Below are 18,170 nucleotides of genomic sequence, written 5' to 3'. Positions count from 1 at the left end.
ATAAAAGACAATGTCTCTGCCTATAATTCTTAGTTCTGCTCCTTGGGGAGTAAAATATGCTTCCTTTTCTCTGCATGTATTGCTTTCTGTAAGTCCACCTAGTAGAAGCATCACTTACATACCTGCTAATTGCCTATGTGATTGAAATGTATTTACAGCTAAGTTCCTTAAAACATTTAAATAGCAAATTTAGAAATAAATAGGACTGTTAAGATAAAATATGCTGCCTTAATTCTAGATAATGAACTTCTAATAGCCTTAAGTATTATAAATGGTTTTTGAACAGGAAGTGAAATCAGCATTATCTCCCAGTCCCACACCTGGTAATAAAGTATTGGTTAGTGCAAACTACCTTAGAAGGTCATATAGTTTAGTGAAAAAGCTAAAGATTGGTGCACGGTTCAGCTGTTATTTCTGTGCTTTAAATGTGCTTGCTGAAACAGCGTCTAAAATCTCCTTTCCATCACTGCCCTGTAAGTTCAAAGTCCATATACTCAAGGTCCACAGCAAACTGCGTTCCTGCTACTTTAACTCCCTAACTCAGGAGCTAAGCTGCAGTTAAGCAAAAAACTAAGTCTATTGAAGATATTTCCACAAGAGGCAATAAAGCGTGGTAGCTAAGAATTGGGGTTTGGAGAAAGAAACCACTGTTTGAATCCCAGCTGTCAAGAGCTGTGATGTTGGACAATACTGATACATAAGTGTGAGCTTCTTCCCCTGTGAAATGGGATGGTTAATGGTGCCTGTACCCATTGCCATGTAGTTTGAATGAGGGAATTGTCTATAGAGCTTAGCACAGTGGCTGTCACATATTAAACTCAATAAATGGTGGCTATTCTAATACTAATAGTTTACATTATTTTAACGTACACAAAAATCTTAGTAATATAAGGCCCTCTGGGGGATACACAACTCTCAATCATGTTTAGGAAAGTGGCCAGGGGAGAGAACTTAAGAGTATGCTAAAAAATCTGGAAAGTACTTTTTGTACTACTATTACAAGTAAACTTTCCTAAAAAGTCAGAGGTTAAAGGGGAAAAAAAAGTATCCAAACTGTAAGCATACTAATAAGACACAAATACTAAATAGTAGACACACCATACATACTATGTGCCAGGTACCAACTTGTAACTTTCCCCTGGCAATAATGGTAGAACATCTTGTCTTAGAAATTACATTAAAATGCTTTTCTAGTTTCAAAAATACTGCCATTTTCTAAAATATTGATACTTTGGTCATGATATAAGCCACAGGTTATGTAACCTCCATACACAATTTTAGGTAAATCCCCACTATCTGAATTTATAATTATCTCATAATATAACAACCTTGTATAAAATTTATCACTGATAGTCTTATCCCTAGAAGACATTAACCTCATTCAATTCATTCAAAGTAAAGGACAAAAATCAATGGCTAAATTATTTTATCTTACTGTAATACAGTCTGCCCTCTGGTTTGTTTATTGACGAGTAGATATGCTTTGAAAGTAACAACTGTTTACTGGCTATGTGACCTTAAGTAAGTTATTTACTCAGTCTCCTCAATTATGAAATCTAGGCAATCATTATTAAACTGTCATTAATAACAGCTGCTGCTAATATCAAACATCTATCACTTTGCACAAATGCATTTTAATTCTCAGAATAAGACAGCCCCTATCATTTTAATTTATATGCATATGTAAACTGTCTAGTTTCAAAGTAACATTTGTAAAAATTTTATGAAAAACTACAGCACATGTCTAGATGCTGTTATTTGAATATTTAATAACAGATTCATATATATCTAAATATATCCATCTAACAAGTTGATACTTAAGGTGATTATGAAAATATTGTATCTTGGGCTTGAAACTAGATAGAATCTTAAGTACGGGGCCTTTAGTGTGAGTAAAGAATATGCTTGAAAAATTAAGATTCACTGAGCACTGACTAGGTGTCATGCAGTCTTCTGAATATTTTAAACATATTTAATCTTCACAGCCTATGGAGGTAAGTAATAGTATAATCTTGATTTTACTAAAGAGTAAACAGACAAAGAGAGGGTAATTTGGCCAAAGTCACTTTGCCTAGTGAGTGGTGGAACAGAAATTTGAAACCAGGCAATATGGCTTCAGAATCTATGCTCTTATCCACCCATGACTCTTTCAAAGAAAAGCCAAGAGGTTATTTAAAACTGAAAACCTGGAAAGTAACAAGCAAATTTTATAATTTTCATTCTGTTGTGTTCAACATATTATAAATTACAAAGAAAAAATAAAAGATACACAATTTTTAATTTATGAAAATTCCTTATATTTTCCCACCAATTATTTATCAGATTGTGTTTTCAGAACTTTTATAAAAGCATCTTTTGGAACTTCAACATTGCCAACTTTCCTTAGTTTTTTCTTTCCTTCTGCTTGTCTCTTCAAAAGTTTCATTTTTCGGGTAATATCACCACCATACTGAAAAACATTTTTAAAAACTACAAGTCCAAATCACTCCACAGAAAAACAATCCTACAATTACCTAGAGACATCAATACAATTACAAAAACTTTACAATTATTATCCATGAAGTAGACACCTGCAAAGTGTCTTCCTAAGGGTAACTTCCAAAGTTACCCCCAAGCAGGTCCTAATTTTACTGTCTTTTCAAAAGAATAAAGGCTTTATTTATTTATTTGTTTTTGGAAGAAGATGAAGATCCTCAAGGAAACCCAGTACGACATTATGCATGTCAAGGAAAAGTTATCCATCTCCTTACTGATTCAAGGGCTTGAAATTTTAGATTTAGCTGTAGTCTAATACAGAGACTCACATAGGCTTAAATGTGTCAGTCCCTATGCTAAGGATTTAGAAAAAGCATTTATCATTTAATTCTCATAATAACTTAATCTTTTTTTTTTTAATAGACGAAACAGCAAACTTGGCAAAGTAATGCAGGAGAGATGGATTGCAATTTCAGTTTCAACTCCCATTGTAAGACATAGTTATTGTCTTCAAAATCTGTCCTTATAAATTAAAACAATAAAACATTATCCTGATCTTAACTATTATAAAAATGTTCTTAGATAGTTGCACATAAGGAAAATTTTTAAAATAAGATGGGAAAATGTGATCAAAATGAGTATGCTATTATTAAAGTCAAGCTGAAATTTACCTATTTAAAAAGAAAACGTGGAGATGAGATAAAGGGTATTATAAAAACCAACAATGGAAACCAATGTATTTATACCCCCTCTGATTCTAAACTTATAAAATAGGTATATTACAAAATAGAACACAAAATAGAACACATGTAGATACGTACGCATTTTGCCAAAACATTTTTCCTATAGGCTTTCACACTGTAAATGAGAAAGTTGTGTATAAGTACATAACTTATACTATTTAAAAGTACTTATTTTCAAAATCAATCTCCCCTTTAGTAAACATATTAAGATCAGGTCACGCCTATATAAAATTGCCGTAAGCAAATAATTAGATAGCTTAAATGTGCTTGTATTTATTTTCATGTATTTGGAATAAAATAGAAAATTAATTCAACATGAATATCAACACAAACTTTGTTAAGAATAAAAAAAGGTCAAGGCTTGTGGGCAGTCTTGAAGAGGTCAAATTTAAGCATGGTATGAGCTTGATTACAACAATTATAAAAGGTCATTTCCAGCTCAACCTAAAAATACTACTACTACTACCACTACCAAAAAAACTAAAATGGTTATTATCTCATTACTAACTCTACCGAATGTGGGTCAAGAGTGACTAGGAATATAAAGAACGATATATTTTACAAAACCCATTTCAGGGAAAACAAAATAATTTTAATATAGTCATTTAAGCAGCAATAAACTAATCTATTTCTATAATGTATCTGAGAAATTTGGAGGATCAAAATTTGAAAATAGCTCCACTTTTTTGTATTCCATAAGAAGATATAAAAGTCTTCTTTAAGGTATTCTCTACCTCAGCACATTTATGTTTGAATGATTATTTGCTAACTGTTTTAAATTGCATTTTCCTGGATGTTCCCCTATTATAAATAAACTTCACTCTGCCTAATCTCTGGGCATTTATGAAACACAAAATAACTAAAGCAAAATGGTGTTAGGAAATGAAATTCACTGCAAATAGAGGCTTACAATTTATCCCAAGACTACTGCAAACCCCTGAAGCCTAACATGATACCAGCATTCCTCTCTCACCTTTACAATTTACAACCTAACTGGCTCTGGGGAAGAGATATTAAATGCTTCAAGTAAAAATCATAATTTAGTTTTGTCTCTTGCAAGAATTACCTCCAACATCTTTTTAATTCCAGTTCCTATTAGTTTATAATCTACTTAAAGAGATAAAACCATAAAAACTTTATAGAAATTCATTAACCATGAAATTCAGTGGGGTCACTGAATAAAATAAATGGAAATAAAACTCCTCACAGCATATATATTAATAACTAAATAATTATCACCCCAAAGTGTCGTATAAGTAATTCAAAGTAACAGTCATCACTTTAGTAGAATTAAGAGATTAATGTATCTATAAGTAGGAATAAAGTTTAGGACAATGTTAAGTTTTTTAATATTCTTTCATTTTCTATGTATATCACTGCTAAACAACCAGTGTTGGTTGAAAAATGAATTTCAACTCACGTTTCTCTTGCAATGATTTTGCTTCCAAGAGCAGCTTGAATTGCTATCTCAAACAGCTGCCTAGGAAGAGAATCCTTCAGACGTTCACATATGGCTTTACCAGCAGAGTATGCTTTGTCTCTGAGATAGAAAAAATGCAGTTATTCACATATCCTAAATAAGAATATTTAAAGTAGCTTTCTAGTTAATATGCATAGTCAATGTAAAGGCTATTAAGGAGATAGAAATGGAACTTGTTTAACATAAGCATCACTTAATCTCTGAATCGTATATGACCTTTCTGATTGCAAAACTAATAATCTATTACAGAAAATCTAGCAAAACATACATTAGAGAATAAAAACCATCCTTGATGGGCTTCCCTCACCCATAGAATACCACTGTAAAACATTCTAGAATGTTTGTTAAACATATATCCATCCTTGTAGTTATTTTTCTGCATACATATTTATATTTGTTTTTTACAGTTTGGATCATAGTGTTTATGATATATTCTACCCTTTTTTACTTAATAGACATTTTTTACATCACCAAATATTACTCTACAATATAATTTTAATGGCTTAATAGATTTATTATATGGGTGCCCCATAATTTATTTTAACCAATCCACTATTTCTTGAACATACAGGGGATTTCATTTTTCATTATTATAAAAGTTTTAATGAAAATAAAAAACTTTTTGTTCTCAATTCTAAATTTATCATAGTTTAAAAAACATTTTCTTTTACTTTGTCTCATGTGGTAAGGGAAACATTTCTTTCCATGACACTACTATTTTTGGCTATTGTAATTCTGTTCTCCTTTTAACAGTTTGGAAAGAGAAGCATGGAAAAAGAATGGAAGGAAAAACTAGTACATGGAAATTTGATTACCTTTAATTAAGTTTTCAAAATGTAGCTGTCAAATAAAAATGAGCAACCAATAATTAAATGAAAACGTCAAAAAGTGGGTACTTTCACATTCTGTGATTAGTTTCTATTCAACTTACTTGTGTACAACAGTTACTAGCTCTTCTACAATATTTCCATTCAGTAGAATATCCATTTTTACAAGTTCTGCAGTCTGGTAGCCTGCATCTTCGTAGTCAAAACTAACAAGGAAAAATGTCCAAGTGATAGATAAACATTATATTTCCCAAGAGATTACATTTATTTTCTTTTCAAAATATCTTTTTTCTACCTCCTGCCCAACAGATCTAACTTGCAAACAAAATGTTACATATAAATTTCAGATGAATTGATCTACATGACCACGGTAAGGAACAAACATCCTCATCTTTTTACATTTATGAAATTAGGTACAAAAATCAAGGGGAACATGCTCTACTAAAGGAAGGGGAAAAAACTGTGAAGCCAGGCTAAGAAAATGGATCACTGAAAGAAAATGTCACCTACCCAATGTTCCCTCCTAGCAGCTGGCTGGCTGTAGACAACAGTATATTCTAGTGAGTCATTCTCAGACTCATGAATTGGGTTTCTTTTTAGTTTTCTATTACCAGTTAAATAAATGCTATGACAGTGCTAAGCAGCCATTAATAAATGAGACTTCTGGACTTCATATATGGCTCTTCAGTCTGAACCTTCACAGGGCTTTTTTGAGAATGAAATGAGTTAATACATGTAAAGCACTTGAACAGCCTAGTACATAAAAAGTGTTAAGAACAGAGCCTAGCTGAGCACAATATGCATTTAGTAAGCGTCAACTATTTCTATTAACGATACGGTCAAAGCTTAAAGTGCTAATCAAAACAGGTTTAACTTACAAAACTGATGTCTTATGAGAAAGAAAATTTCAATTATGCTTTCATGTCTTTGCAATTATGGATGAGAACATGTGTATTCCTCCTGCCTTAATTTTATTTTATTTTATTTATTTTTGTGGTACACAGGCCTCTCACTGTTGTGGCCTCTCCCGGTGCGGAGCACAGGGTCCAGATGCGCAGGCTCAGCGGCCATGGCTCACGGGCCTAGCTTCTCCGCAGCATGTGGGATCTTCCCCGACCGGGGCACGAACCCGTGTCCCCTGCATCGGCAGGCGGACTCTCAACCACTGCGCCACCAGGGAAGCCCCTGCCTTAATTTTAAAACAAACCGGTGCCTAGAGTTGCAAATGTTTGGCTTCGAAAGGTTTTCAGCAGGAAGGTCACTAAGTGACACTAATACTCTCTAAAACCCGATTACTGTCTAAAGTGTTGCCAAAATCCTTTCTTTTTTCAACAAACATCATTAATCATATACTATATAAAGGTACCATGTTAAGTACTATGCAGAATAAGAGGAGATAAGACATAGACTTAGTCCCTAGACTTTCCACCTTGTTTACAGCTTTATAATTTTCTATGCTCCAAAATCTTAGAATTTCAATTTTTTAGAACGTGAAAAGTTATCCACATGTATTTTTGAACGTAAGAATTACCTTAATTTTGGAAGCTGGAATTATTTTTACATAGTTCAAAATAAACCATGTTCTCTCACTTAATGTGAAATATATTTAATTTTCCAAGCTAAAAGATTTTTAAGACCACTTAACTCAGAAAGTCGTACCCAAATGCAAACTAGAATTCACAGACTTTTGTTAAAAGTGTTATAAACACTTAGTAATCATTCTTTTAATTATAGTAATTGTTTAACAACTTGCTGCCTCAATTCAGTTTATTTTAAATTACATTGCTACTTATTTGCTCAAGCGCTTGTCTGAAAGAAGACATAGGAAAAATATTCGGTGGCGTATTAGAAAAAATAAATTCTCAATACAAATAAAGAAGATTCCTTTGTATCAAGAGTTATGCTGACTCTCTTCACTGAAAAGCTCATTTCACAAAGTAAACTTCCAGGTCACTGTAGCATGTTCTTCAAAACGTTGGGATCTTTCTTTGAATGTTAATTTTAAGTATGAATGTACATTCATGCATGTTTTACAGATGTGAACATTCACTTTTCCATCAACTTCCCCATTATATTTTACATTTCCTTTATATGCTAGTATATGCTATCTAGTAATGTAGGATTTTAGGACACTAAGGGCACCTAGAGTTATTTGCCTTAACAAAAAATACTCCCACAATGCTATACTCTTTCTTCAGTTTTACCAGGCTGTTCCTCCATGTACTTTTATGGGATAAGATAATGGTTTTCATGATGCAGACCACTTATTCCTGAGAAGACCAAGTTATTGAAGTGTTCACAAATACAGGGGCACACCTAGCATTTTTTACAGACTAAATATGTACTTCTATTTTCCAAATGTACACAGATGCTCCTAGGATTACATAACATACAAATACATTTTAAAAGTGTCACTGAGGTCATAGTAGCTTTTTCAAAATTATAATTTTTAATCGAAATACAGGAGTACAACTCCTCTCATGAACAGGGCACTAAAATTTTTGCCATTAAGAGAGGAGTAATAGGGGCTTCCCTGGTGACGCAGTGGTTGAGAGTCCACCTGCTGATGCAGGGGACACGGGTCTGTGCCCCGGTCCGGGAGGATTCCACATGCCGCGGAGTGGCTGGCCCCGTGAGCCATGGCCACTGAGCCTGCGCGTCCGGAGCCTGTGCTCCGCACCGGGAGAGGCCACAACAGTGTGAGGCCCGCTTACCGCAAAAAAAAAAAAAAAGAAAGGAGTAATAGTTTGATGAATCAAAGAAATTCATTCTTCCATTAAGCAAATTACAAGTACTCTGTAACACCTATAAGCTTGCTCCAAGCTTTTCTAACCTTACAGTGTGATTCTCAACCATCTTCAAGATCACTGAGATTAAATAAGTGGAGTATTAGTAAACACTTGCTGGTCAATATTTCATAAAAAGTTGTCTAAGTATCAGAGTTTCCCATTAAATTTTTACCTAGCATATCCAGAAGACAGAGATTTCAAAGAATCATAAAAATCCACCACAATTTCATTCAAAGGGAAGAGATATTTAAGCATCATTCTATTTTGATCAATATACATCATATTCTTCTGAACTGCTCTTCGAGCCTGAAAAGGGAATAAAAAATGTATTGAATGATAACCTATTCAAATAATGGTTTATTTAATGGATATAGGAAGATGTCAATTATCAACTTTAAAGAATGGGCAAAACGAAGGAATATTTTTTTAATGACCTAGTAAAAACATCTGACCAATATTTATAATACAGGAAGAACCATTTTGTATCTCAATTACAATATATTTGCTACCAAAGTTTTAATCCTTTGTCTTTATCAAACTACTTTGTCTTTTTTAATTATACAGTATTTCATTTAACAATAAATCAAATTAGCTACAGATAAAGTCAAAGTTCTAATTTCTTATTTACAAATAAAAGAAATTTAGGCCCAGAGAAATTAAGTGACTAAAGTTAAATTTTTTTGTGACAAGACAATTAAAATTCAAGTCCACTAGTCATTTGAGAGTTCTTTTCAATATATGTCAGAATATTTCAAATACGTACTTTTTAAGGACTATGATTATATCAAATTTGTGGATTAAATCATTTATTACAATGTGGCAAGAACTAAAGCAAACTGAGGAATACCTTCCAAACAAAGGTCTCTAAAGTATTATAATTATCTTTCAAATGATACTCAATTTCAAATACTCAAAAAGGTGAAAGGAAATTATACTTTTATCTACTCAAGTTAAAAGGCCATCAAATTCCTTTCCTTTAGGCTAAAATATCAATTCAATAAACTAACACAGATGATCAAAAATTCTGGCTCTATTTTCTTATTTAAAAATCAAAATACTGTAATTATATATATGTATATCTACATGTATAAATAGGTAAAATATATAAAGATATAGATCTTTATGAAAATTTCTTTTGTTAAATTCAATGTGCACTGCCGAGAGAAACAATTCAAAACCTAAGCTGGGTACCACTGTTTGAGAAGACTAAAGTTTGCTTTTGTATCAAACAGTATTATATTTATACCTGGCAAAGCATCATTATTTTTCCAGTATATTCATCTGGTGTGATAATGGTGCCCAAAACAATCGGCTCCAAATATTCTGTTACTTTTGACTTATCAGGGAATTGTGCAGGATTGATGATTGTAATTTCCTTTTCTCTGTATTCCTAAAAAATAAGAAAAATCACCAATAGTTAAAAAGAAATCTTAATAATTACAATGTTTTAAAATTTGTTATTTATAATATATATTAGAATTTACTGCTACTGAATGTGTTGGAATAAACACAAAAGAGTTCTTAAAGGTTAGAATATTATCTTAACACACTTTAGATTAAAAACTCTCCAACTGTAATCTTTAACATTAATAACCATCATTAATATATTCTGGTTATTGACATTTACTAAAACACATTGTGTACACCACTTAGAAAAATATGATGGAAGAATACATTTTAATCTGCCCATTATAAGGCACTGTAAGTAGTTTCCCAAGTTAATTTTGTTGGAAAATATTTACAGATGCCAGTTAATATTTGTTTAAAATGAATAGATTGCCACTTAGACTGAATACAATATTGTCTCTACTGTTAACTTGAAATCTAAATTTCCTACCACCACGTAGGACAGAATGCTTTACTTTTCATAAGATGAATTACTTATGACCGAAATTATACTCTTAATCTTTGTGCTGAATTTTGAACAGTATTTTCAGAACTAACTCTACTTTTTACCCTTAGTAACAGACTAGTATTGATAATGTGGACGTTTTATCAGGTTAAGAAAATTACTGCATAAATTAGTTCTCAAGTAACTTCTCCATCATAAGGTAATTCAACTTTTATTACTATTAATCAAGAAATATTTAGTTTTAATAGCTATTCAGCTACTGGTGTACTAAAATATTTCTCTTGTATTCTGCACACACATACACACACACATACATTTATTGAGTTTTCCTTTGTATGCTGACTCACAACAGTACCTTTATCAATTTTGCTGATGAAAGAACAGCTTTATATGGAACAGTAGGTGTTGTCAAAATAACAGAAGCATTATATTCTTGCTCAAGTCGCTGGTTGAAAACTTCCATATGCAAAAGTCCAAGAAATCCTAACCTGGGGGAGAAAAAGCCAAACTCCAAAATGTTTATGTCCCACGGGCTGTATTTTCTTTGATGAATATGCTGCTACTTTGTGGGGGAGGAGTGGAATCAAAAGAGTCATTCAATCTATCACATCATAATTAAATGCTAACATAAATTCATTAAATAAGATAAAATCTTCCATTGGTAAAATAGCTTTAAAACTTACCCACAGAATATGAATCCACAGTGAGAAATAGGCAGACATTGTTTAGTTCATTTTACACTAATATGAACTTATCTTCAGAAATGTTAAAGAGCAATATACCATTTAAACGTTACTTTTCAATAAAAATGGAACACTACAACATAACTGAATCTTACCTCCAGCCAGCACCTAGGGCAAGGCTACTATCCCGATGAACTGTCACACTGGAATCATTTAGAGTCAGTTTTTCTATAGCACTCTTCAGGTTATTATATTCAGATTGGTCTATAGGGTACATTCCTGGGGACACAATGATTTCTAATTATCACATGTGAAACGCTGCCTAGAAAAGCTAATATGCACTGCTGCCAAGTTCAAAATTAATCACTTAGCTTTTAAATTACTTTCTGTATTTCACTGACCAAAATACTGGTTTGCTAAGAAAACTATAAATATTAAGTTAAATCGGCTTCAGAGTATTTTGCAAGTTTCATAAACTTTGAATTTACCACTAGATTCACACTCAAAGTGATGTTTTTGCTTTTGCAAAAAATACAGAGAAAACAAAAAAGAACCATGGGAATTAAGCCTATCAGGAAAATACATTGTGTTTATTTTAAGAAACAAAAGTGCAAGACATCCACAACCACAAATGAAATTCCATGAGCAGATAAAAAGCAGAGGTAGAAATGAAAACAAGAACTACTGATTCATCAGATTCTCTTTCACCTCAAACCCAAGTCCTCACCTCTTAAGTTCTTCAAAATCCAGATGACTGACTTTGTCTTAACAGGGGCAGGGAGAGTTAAACAACATTTATAATTCCCAATGAGAAATACAAAAACGAGAAAACAAGGAATGGATACCCGGTACAGAGTAACCAGATGACCTTCAATCAGGTCTTCCTTTTTCAAATGTATGTAATATAATGCAGAAAAAAGAGGTTCTGAAGTTATGCATACATGAGGTGACACTCTTCTCTGCCATGCCTACACTAGTATAATACAGTATTAAAGAAAGGCCAGCTAAGGGGAAGGCAGTCAGTAAATGTCCACTGATAATTAGTAATAAAAACATCCTACTAACAAACGTAGTAAGGTAGATAGCTAGTGGGAAGCAGCCGCATGGCACAGGGATATTGGCTCGGTGCTTTGTGACAGCCTGGAGGGGTGGGATAGGGAGGGTGGGAGGGAGGGAGACGCAACAGGGAAGACATATGGGAACATATGTTTATGTATGACTGATTCACTTTGTTATAAAGCAGAAACTAACACACCATTGTAAAGCAATTATACCCCAATAAAGATGTTAAAAAAATAAAAAAAATAAAAAAAATAAAAACATCCTAATTAGGAAAGTATTTCAAACACAATGACCTACTCTCTAGTGAAACAAGAAGGAAGTTCATATTACTGTGCTCTTCCAATATATCAGAGGGCTTGTTTAAAAGGTTAATTTTTAAGAAGTCCTAAAAAAGTTTAGGAACTTACCTCCCACATAAAGTTTCACCATACATATGCAATTAACTGCTATGTAAATAGCACACCCACAAAAAAAAAATTAAGAAAAACAGAGTAACTGTTATTTTAACAGGAATTAGCTGCTCTTTAAAATGAGTATTTCTAATAAATTTTATTTCAATTTAGAGTAAACTGGCCCTTATCCTTTGAATATGTGCGCTCCTCACCTGCAAATACCATTGGCTTCGCTGATTTAAACCCAGGCAAGGGTTCCACTGGTTGTTTATGTAAATATAATGTATCTCCTATTTGTGCTTCAGTGACATCTTTCATCCCAGCAATCAGATAGCCCACCTGTCCTGCATATCTAAATAAAATTATTATATGGAAATATTTACTGTTTTCATGTTTCATGTGCACACTCACAATCAGCTCTACTCTTCTAGGAAATGATCACACTTTCCAAACAAAACCTCATCAAACTGAAACTAAGTGCTACATATCAATTCTCAACTCTAAGAATCGTCAGCAAAAGAACATCCCATGCCTTACAATCCATTACCAAGGACCTCTGCAATACAATAAGCCTAGGGACCTTCTTAATGACTCTGCCCACCTCTGCATATTAAACAACAGTGAAACTGATAAATGCAGAAACATAAAACGCTTCTTGTAATATTTGTTTTATTAGTGAATTATATTACAAATGTCCTTTAAAAAAGAAAAGAACAATTTTAACTAAGCAAAAAAATGTGAACTCTCAACAAATCCGATTATCTGTTTGATGTGCCTCTTGCAGGAAGAGCAAATCCAAGATTTCAGAGTTGTAGCTTTTTTTTTTTTTTTTAAAGCAAACTTCCTAAATGATAATTTCCATTTAGGATGAGGTACAAAAATCTTTACTAAAGATGCAGTAATTGTCAATATATATGCGACACAATATAGACAGACTTTGCATAGCACAGGGAATTATAGCCATTATCTTACAATAACTCTTAATGTATAATCTATAAAAATACTGAACCATAATGCTGTACGCCTGAAACTAATATAATACTGTAAATCAACTATACTTAAATAAGAATATAGACAGATTTTAGAAATATTTGAGAAAATTACAATAGACTTTGACTTTCAATTACCTAAAAAAATGACAAAATAGTGCAGTTTTAGACATACAACATTAAACTATCAATTGTGACCTATATAGTCACCTGGTTCATATCCTGAATTTGACAAATGATGAAACAAAGACCTTAGAAAACTATGTGCCCAAGGTAATCTATCTTAGTATCTGGGGTACTAATGGAATAGGCACTCAATAAATATTTGTTTTATAAGTGAACTCAGAACTCAGTTTTATAATGTACACTACCTTGCTAACCTCAAACGCCATAAATTCTTGTTAATCAAAGTTTTACCATGAATTCCACACTAAAGAAAACAATTATCGAATTTTCTTCACTATTTTATGTTGAAAAATCTAATTACAAAAAAATTAAATGTCAAAAATTGATACCCAGTACGGATATGGATGAGAGAATTATCTCTTTCACTGTCTCATCAAGTACATCAATGTTGGACCCAGTCTGCAACCAGAATATAAAATTAGTTGTGGCTAGTCAAAAGGAATAAAAAAATACATCAAATCCCTACTGTCCCTCACACATGAGATTCTTTTTCAAAGAGGATTCACTATGTAGTTGCATTCAATAATCAGGTTTTGTTTTTTTTCTAAGTTATCAAATTGGGATCATTCTAAGCGCACCAAGTTAAGAAAGGCTGTGACAGAAACACATACAAGTGTCTTTTAATTACTAACGCAGATTACTTACAGTTTGTGAGTTGGCTGCTCATTAGGATTCAGAACTCCTACTTCGTTAACTTCATATGTCTTTTGAGTATGCGCAGATACAATTTTATCTCCTTTGGAAACCACTCCATCAAATAATGCTACATTGGCAATCACACCCCTATACTGGTCAAAGGTGGAGTCAAATACCAAAGCTCTCAAGGGATTTTTGCGATGCACTTTAGGACTATTAAAAATAAGTAAAGAACAAACACTAATAAATTAAGTTTAAATAATAAATAAATTAAAATCTTAATATAATGCCTTTTTAACTCAAATATTATGCTTAATTTATTCTAGTACAGTTGATTAACTGACAGCTAAAATAAAAGGACCTTTCTATAAGGTATAATGCCTATATTAGTTTTAATTTGACCTCAAGTTTTAAATACATTTTAAATGACTGTTTTTAAATTACTTATGAAACTGATTAAATATATTTGTTCAGGATTAAGAAAAAACAATAATTACCAATGTATTCAAGTCTATTGCAATAATTGTTAAGAGATCTCTATCATCCTTTTTTCTTTTATTTTTCTATACTGTATTTGCCTTCTATATGTTACTAAAAATAAATTAAAAATTTATTCTCACTGACTGCAAAGAGTACATTTGTCATAGCTACTAAGCTAAAATAGCAGATCAAACTGATGGACCTTGTACTGTTAAACAAATAGTATAAAAAGAGCAAAATACATACGAGGGTATTCTTTTGATGACTGCCTGAAGAACACTTTCAACATTCGTTCCAAGTTTAGCAGAAATCTAAAAATATGTATGTGAAACAAACACTGAAAAAGTTAAGACTTCACTTTTCTATCCTTGTGACTGAGCTTTATAATTAGAAGGGAAAAAGAACTCTAAAAGTTATCAATTTGCTTGAAGAACTTGGTAAAAGGAAGCACAAAGCATATAACATATCAACAACTGCCCTTCCATTACAGTTAGGTGATTCTCTGGTATTAAATTACAAAAGCATTCTGATTATGGTATTGAAAGAACAGTGGACTAAGAGTTCAAAAAAATCTGGGTTATAATCATCACTCCACATGTAATAAATGACTTCAAACAATACACATTTCTTTAAGCTTCAAATTCTTCATCTGATAAATGAACTGATTTTTCATATTTTACCTAAACCTCAAGGTTGCTGTGTGAATAAGCAGTATTTGTGGATATCATACAGGTAACTGTAGGGCATATTATTACTATTGTTCTCACACTGAAAATACAGGTCAAAAGACTCAAAACACATGTGCATTTGACTCACCTTTGTCATTACCAGTAATTGAACTTATCTCTGAAATCTTTATTTCAAACCCAATTCCATGAATACTTCCTCTTACCCTTTAAAGTCCCTCTAGATCAGAGTTTCTCAACTCGACACTAAGGACATTTTGGGCTGGATAATTCTTTGTTTGGGGGGCTGTTCTATGAACTGTAAGATGCTTAACAGTATCCATGGATTCTCATCTACCCACAAGATGCCAGTAGCATCCATCCCCCAGTGTGACAACAAAAAAGGACTTCAGACATTGCCAAATGTTTCCTAGGGGCAAAACTACCCCCTAATGAGAACCACTGCTTTAGACTCTAGTACATTCTTTGCAACAATCCTTTAAGATCACAACCTCTAAAAAAAAGGCTACTTTTTTTTTTTCATTATCCATTCACCCCCCTGCCTCTTTTCCCAGCTGAGACTCCAAGGGTCAACTGTTTGTGATCACTCTGTTTAACTACTTTTTATTCTCTATCCTAAGCAGTTGGTAAAACCTCAACTGTGACTGCATCCAACTATGTGCCTTTTCTATGCCTATAATCAGAACAGCTTAACATTGCTGGAGAAAAGTCAAGTAACTGGTCTGGTTGGTTTCTGTAAGTTCATGACCACAGATCTCAATGTGCAGTCAACATTTCCTGGTAGTCCCAGGACACATCCCTTACTAAATTCACATTGTCGCTCATTAAGATAATTCACACCACCTTCCTTTTCAATCTACACATATTCCCTATGGCCAATTCACTCTCAGATACGGTTGCCTCTTACTTCATTTAAGGAAACAGAAAACATCAAAAACTCCTTTACCCAAACATACAAATCCATCTGCACCTGTATACACAAACTCTTTGCCTTCTCTCTTGTTACAATCTATATTCTCACCTCTCTGAAAACTCAATCCTTGCATCCTCCTCTTCTGAATCCTACTCTCTAATCCTTCTCAAATTCTTACTCAAAACTCCCTACAAATTGATAATAATGTAGTGTAGTCTGGCTTCTAGGACCTCTTTTTCTACCTACACTTCCTCCCTAGGAAACGGCATCCATTTCTGTGGCCTCAATACTACATACATGCTAGAGACTCTTAAATATCTTCGACTCAGCCCTCTCCACAAATGCCAGAATTGTAGATTTATGCAATATCTCTACCTGGATGTCTAATAGACATTTCAAACCCACTATGTCCAAAACAGAGCTTTTCATTTTCCCACTATGTCTGTTCCTCCCCGAGTCCTCTCCATATTAATAAATACCAGTATTCAACCAGTTGCTCAAATCCAAACCCTCCATAATTCTTTATTTCACTTCCTTACACATAACATACCAGCAAAATCTACTGTATCCACAAAATACACATCAAATTTGCCCACTTCTTCAACATCAGCAGCACATACTTAGCCACCACCATTTTGCACCTGGGCTACTACTACAAGCTGGTTTCCCCATGTCTCCTCTTACCCTTTTTTAATCCATTCTCTATAAGGCAACCTGGATGATCAGCTTATTTTCCTCTCTTGATTTAAAATTCTTTCATTATCTTAAAAATTTTAAACCCTTTAGCACAGCAAGAGTCCCAGAATGACTTGATTCCCACCTAACCTACAAAGCCGTTTCATCTAACTTGCCTTCTTTCTGTTCCTTAAACATGCCAAACCTTGCCAAACATGCCAAGCCTTTACACTTGCTCCTTCCTCTTCCAGAAATGCATTTCTCCCAACTCTTCATTTCTTCAAGTCTCAGTTCATCAGAGAAGAATTCCCTAAGTTACTCTGCATCACAGCTCCTCTCTGAGTAAAAGACTTTTTTCATTGTTAAGTATGGTAATTCCACCTGGAACAATACACTCCGTTAATGTATTTCCTTGATAACATATGTCTCATTCAATAATTACTATACTTACTTCTCTTTTTACTTATTCAGTGAGTGCCTCCCCAAGCAGAATATAAACACGAGACAGAGGTCTTGCCTGTACTGTTCACTGCTATTGTCCCTAGCTGGCGCACACCAAATTAAGTATATGAATGAATTTTGTAAATATTTATTAAAATCTGAACAGTTAATTATACTTCAATATAACATAATCCAAGTCATGATACCATAATTTCAGAACTGCCTTACAATGTGGTCCCTCTTCATAATAAAACCCATTAAATTCTACGTATATATCCAAGAAAAAAAATTATTGCTTTTTCTCGTTATTACCAAGTTTATATAATCATCCAATGTGTTAAAATTAAAAAAAACAAACCAAAAAAACCCACTTCATCAGCTGAAACTTACTTTTTCAAAACTCAAACAAGATTGAAAGTGGAAGCTAAACATTATATTACTGCACTGACAGACTTACTACACAAGCATGTAGCACAGCACAGTTCAGTGATGGCTATTTAACACCCAAAGCACCATTTAAAAGGTAAATTTAAAAATTCAAATTTAAAATAGTATCAACTTTGATATAAATAAAATCTATTTCCAAGAATGATATGTACATATGCCTTGAAATTAGTCTGACCCTGCTCTTCAAAGAGAATATTTCCATAGAGGCAAAATGGCATACAAGAAATAATACTATAAAGAGTTGCAGGAGGCCTACATTTTAGTCCTGGCACATTAGCTAACTAGGTCTATAACCTTAAGAAAGTGATAAAATCTTTGACTCTTAGTCTTTTCAACTGTATCATAAGAGTAATTTCTATCTGTCCTAACCATATAATAGGGATTTTTGGCAAAGATCAAATGAAATATCAGTAA

At 33.0% G+C, this 18,170-nt stretch overlaps 1 protein-coding gene across 4 annotated transcripts in view; it reads right to left on the bottom strand.

Moving 5' to 3' along the window:
- GUF1 (GTP binding elongation factor GUF1) overlaps positions 1-18,170 on the bottom strand; it is a 34,821-nt gene that overhangs the window by 10,681 nt on the left and 5,970 nt on the right. Inside the window, exons 7-17 of one of the 4 annotated variants that reach the window (XM_082838547.1) lie at positions 14,841-14,905; positions 14,124-14,327; positions 12,516-12,655; positions 11,005-11,128; positions 10,522-10,654; positions 9,561-9,704; positions 8,487-8,620; positions 5,630-5,731; positions 4,639-4,758; positions 3,297-3,333; positions 2-2,449 (exon numbers count right to left, since the gene is read on the bottom strand). In XM_082838547.1, the coding sequence (XP_082694673.1) occupies positions 2,312-2,449; positions 3,297-3,333; positions 4,639-4,758; positions 5,630-5,731; positions 8,487-8,620; positions 9,561-9,704; positions 10,522-10,654; positions 11,005-11,128; positions 12,516-12,655; positions 14,124-14,327; positions 14,841-14,905 (1,341 nt within the window). In that variant the 3' untranslated portion in view covers positions 2-2,311. Of the gene's footprint in view, position 1; positions 2,450-3,296; positions 3,334-4,638; positions 4,759-5,629; positions 5,732-8,486; positions 8,621-9,560; positions 9,705-10,521; positions 10,655-11,004; positions 11,129-12,515; positions 12,656-14,123; positions 14,328-14,840; positions 14,906-18,170 lie in introns of those variants that run through there. The other 3 variants (XM_082838548.1, XM_082838550.1, XM_082838549.1) reach the window with 3 other exon arrangements.

The sequence above is a fragment of the Leucopleurus acutus genome (assembly GCF_964270905.1).
Source record: "Leucopleurus acutus genome assembly, chromosome: 4".
In the NCBI taxonomy this organism is placed as follows: domain Eukaryota; kingdom Metazoa; phylum Chordata; class Mammalia; order Artiodactyla; family Delphinidae; genus Leucopleurus; species Leucopleurus acutus.
This window is presented reverse-complemented; position numbering and strand designations above follow the sequence as displayed.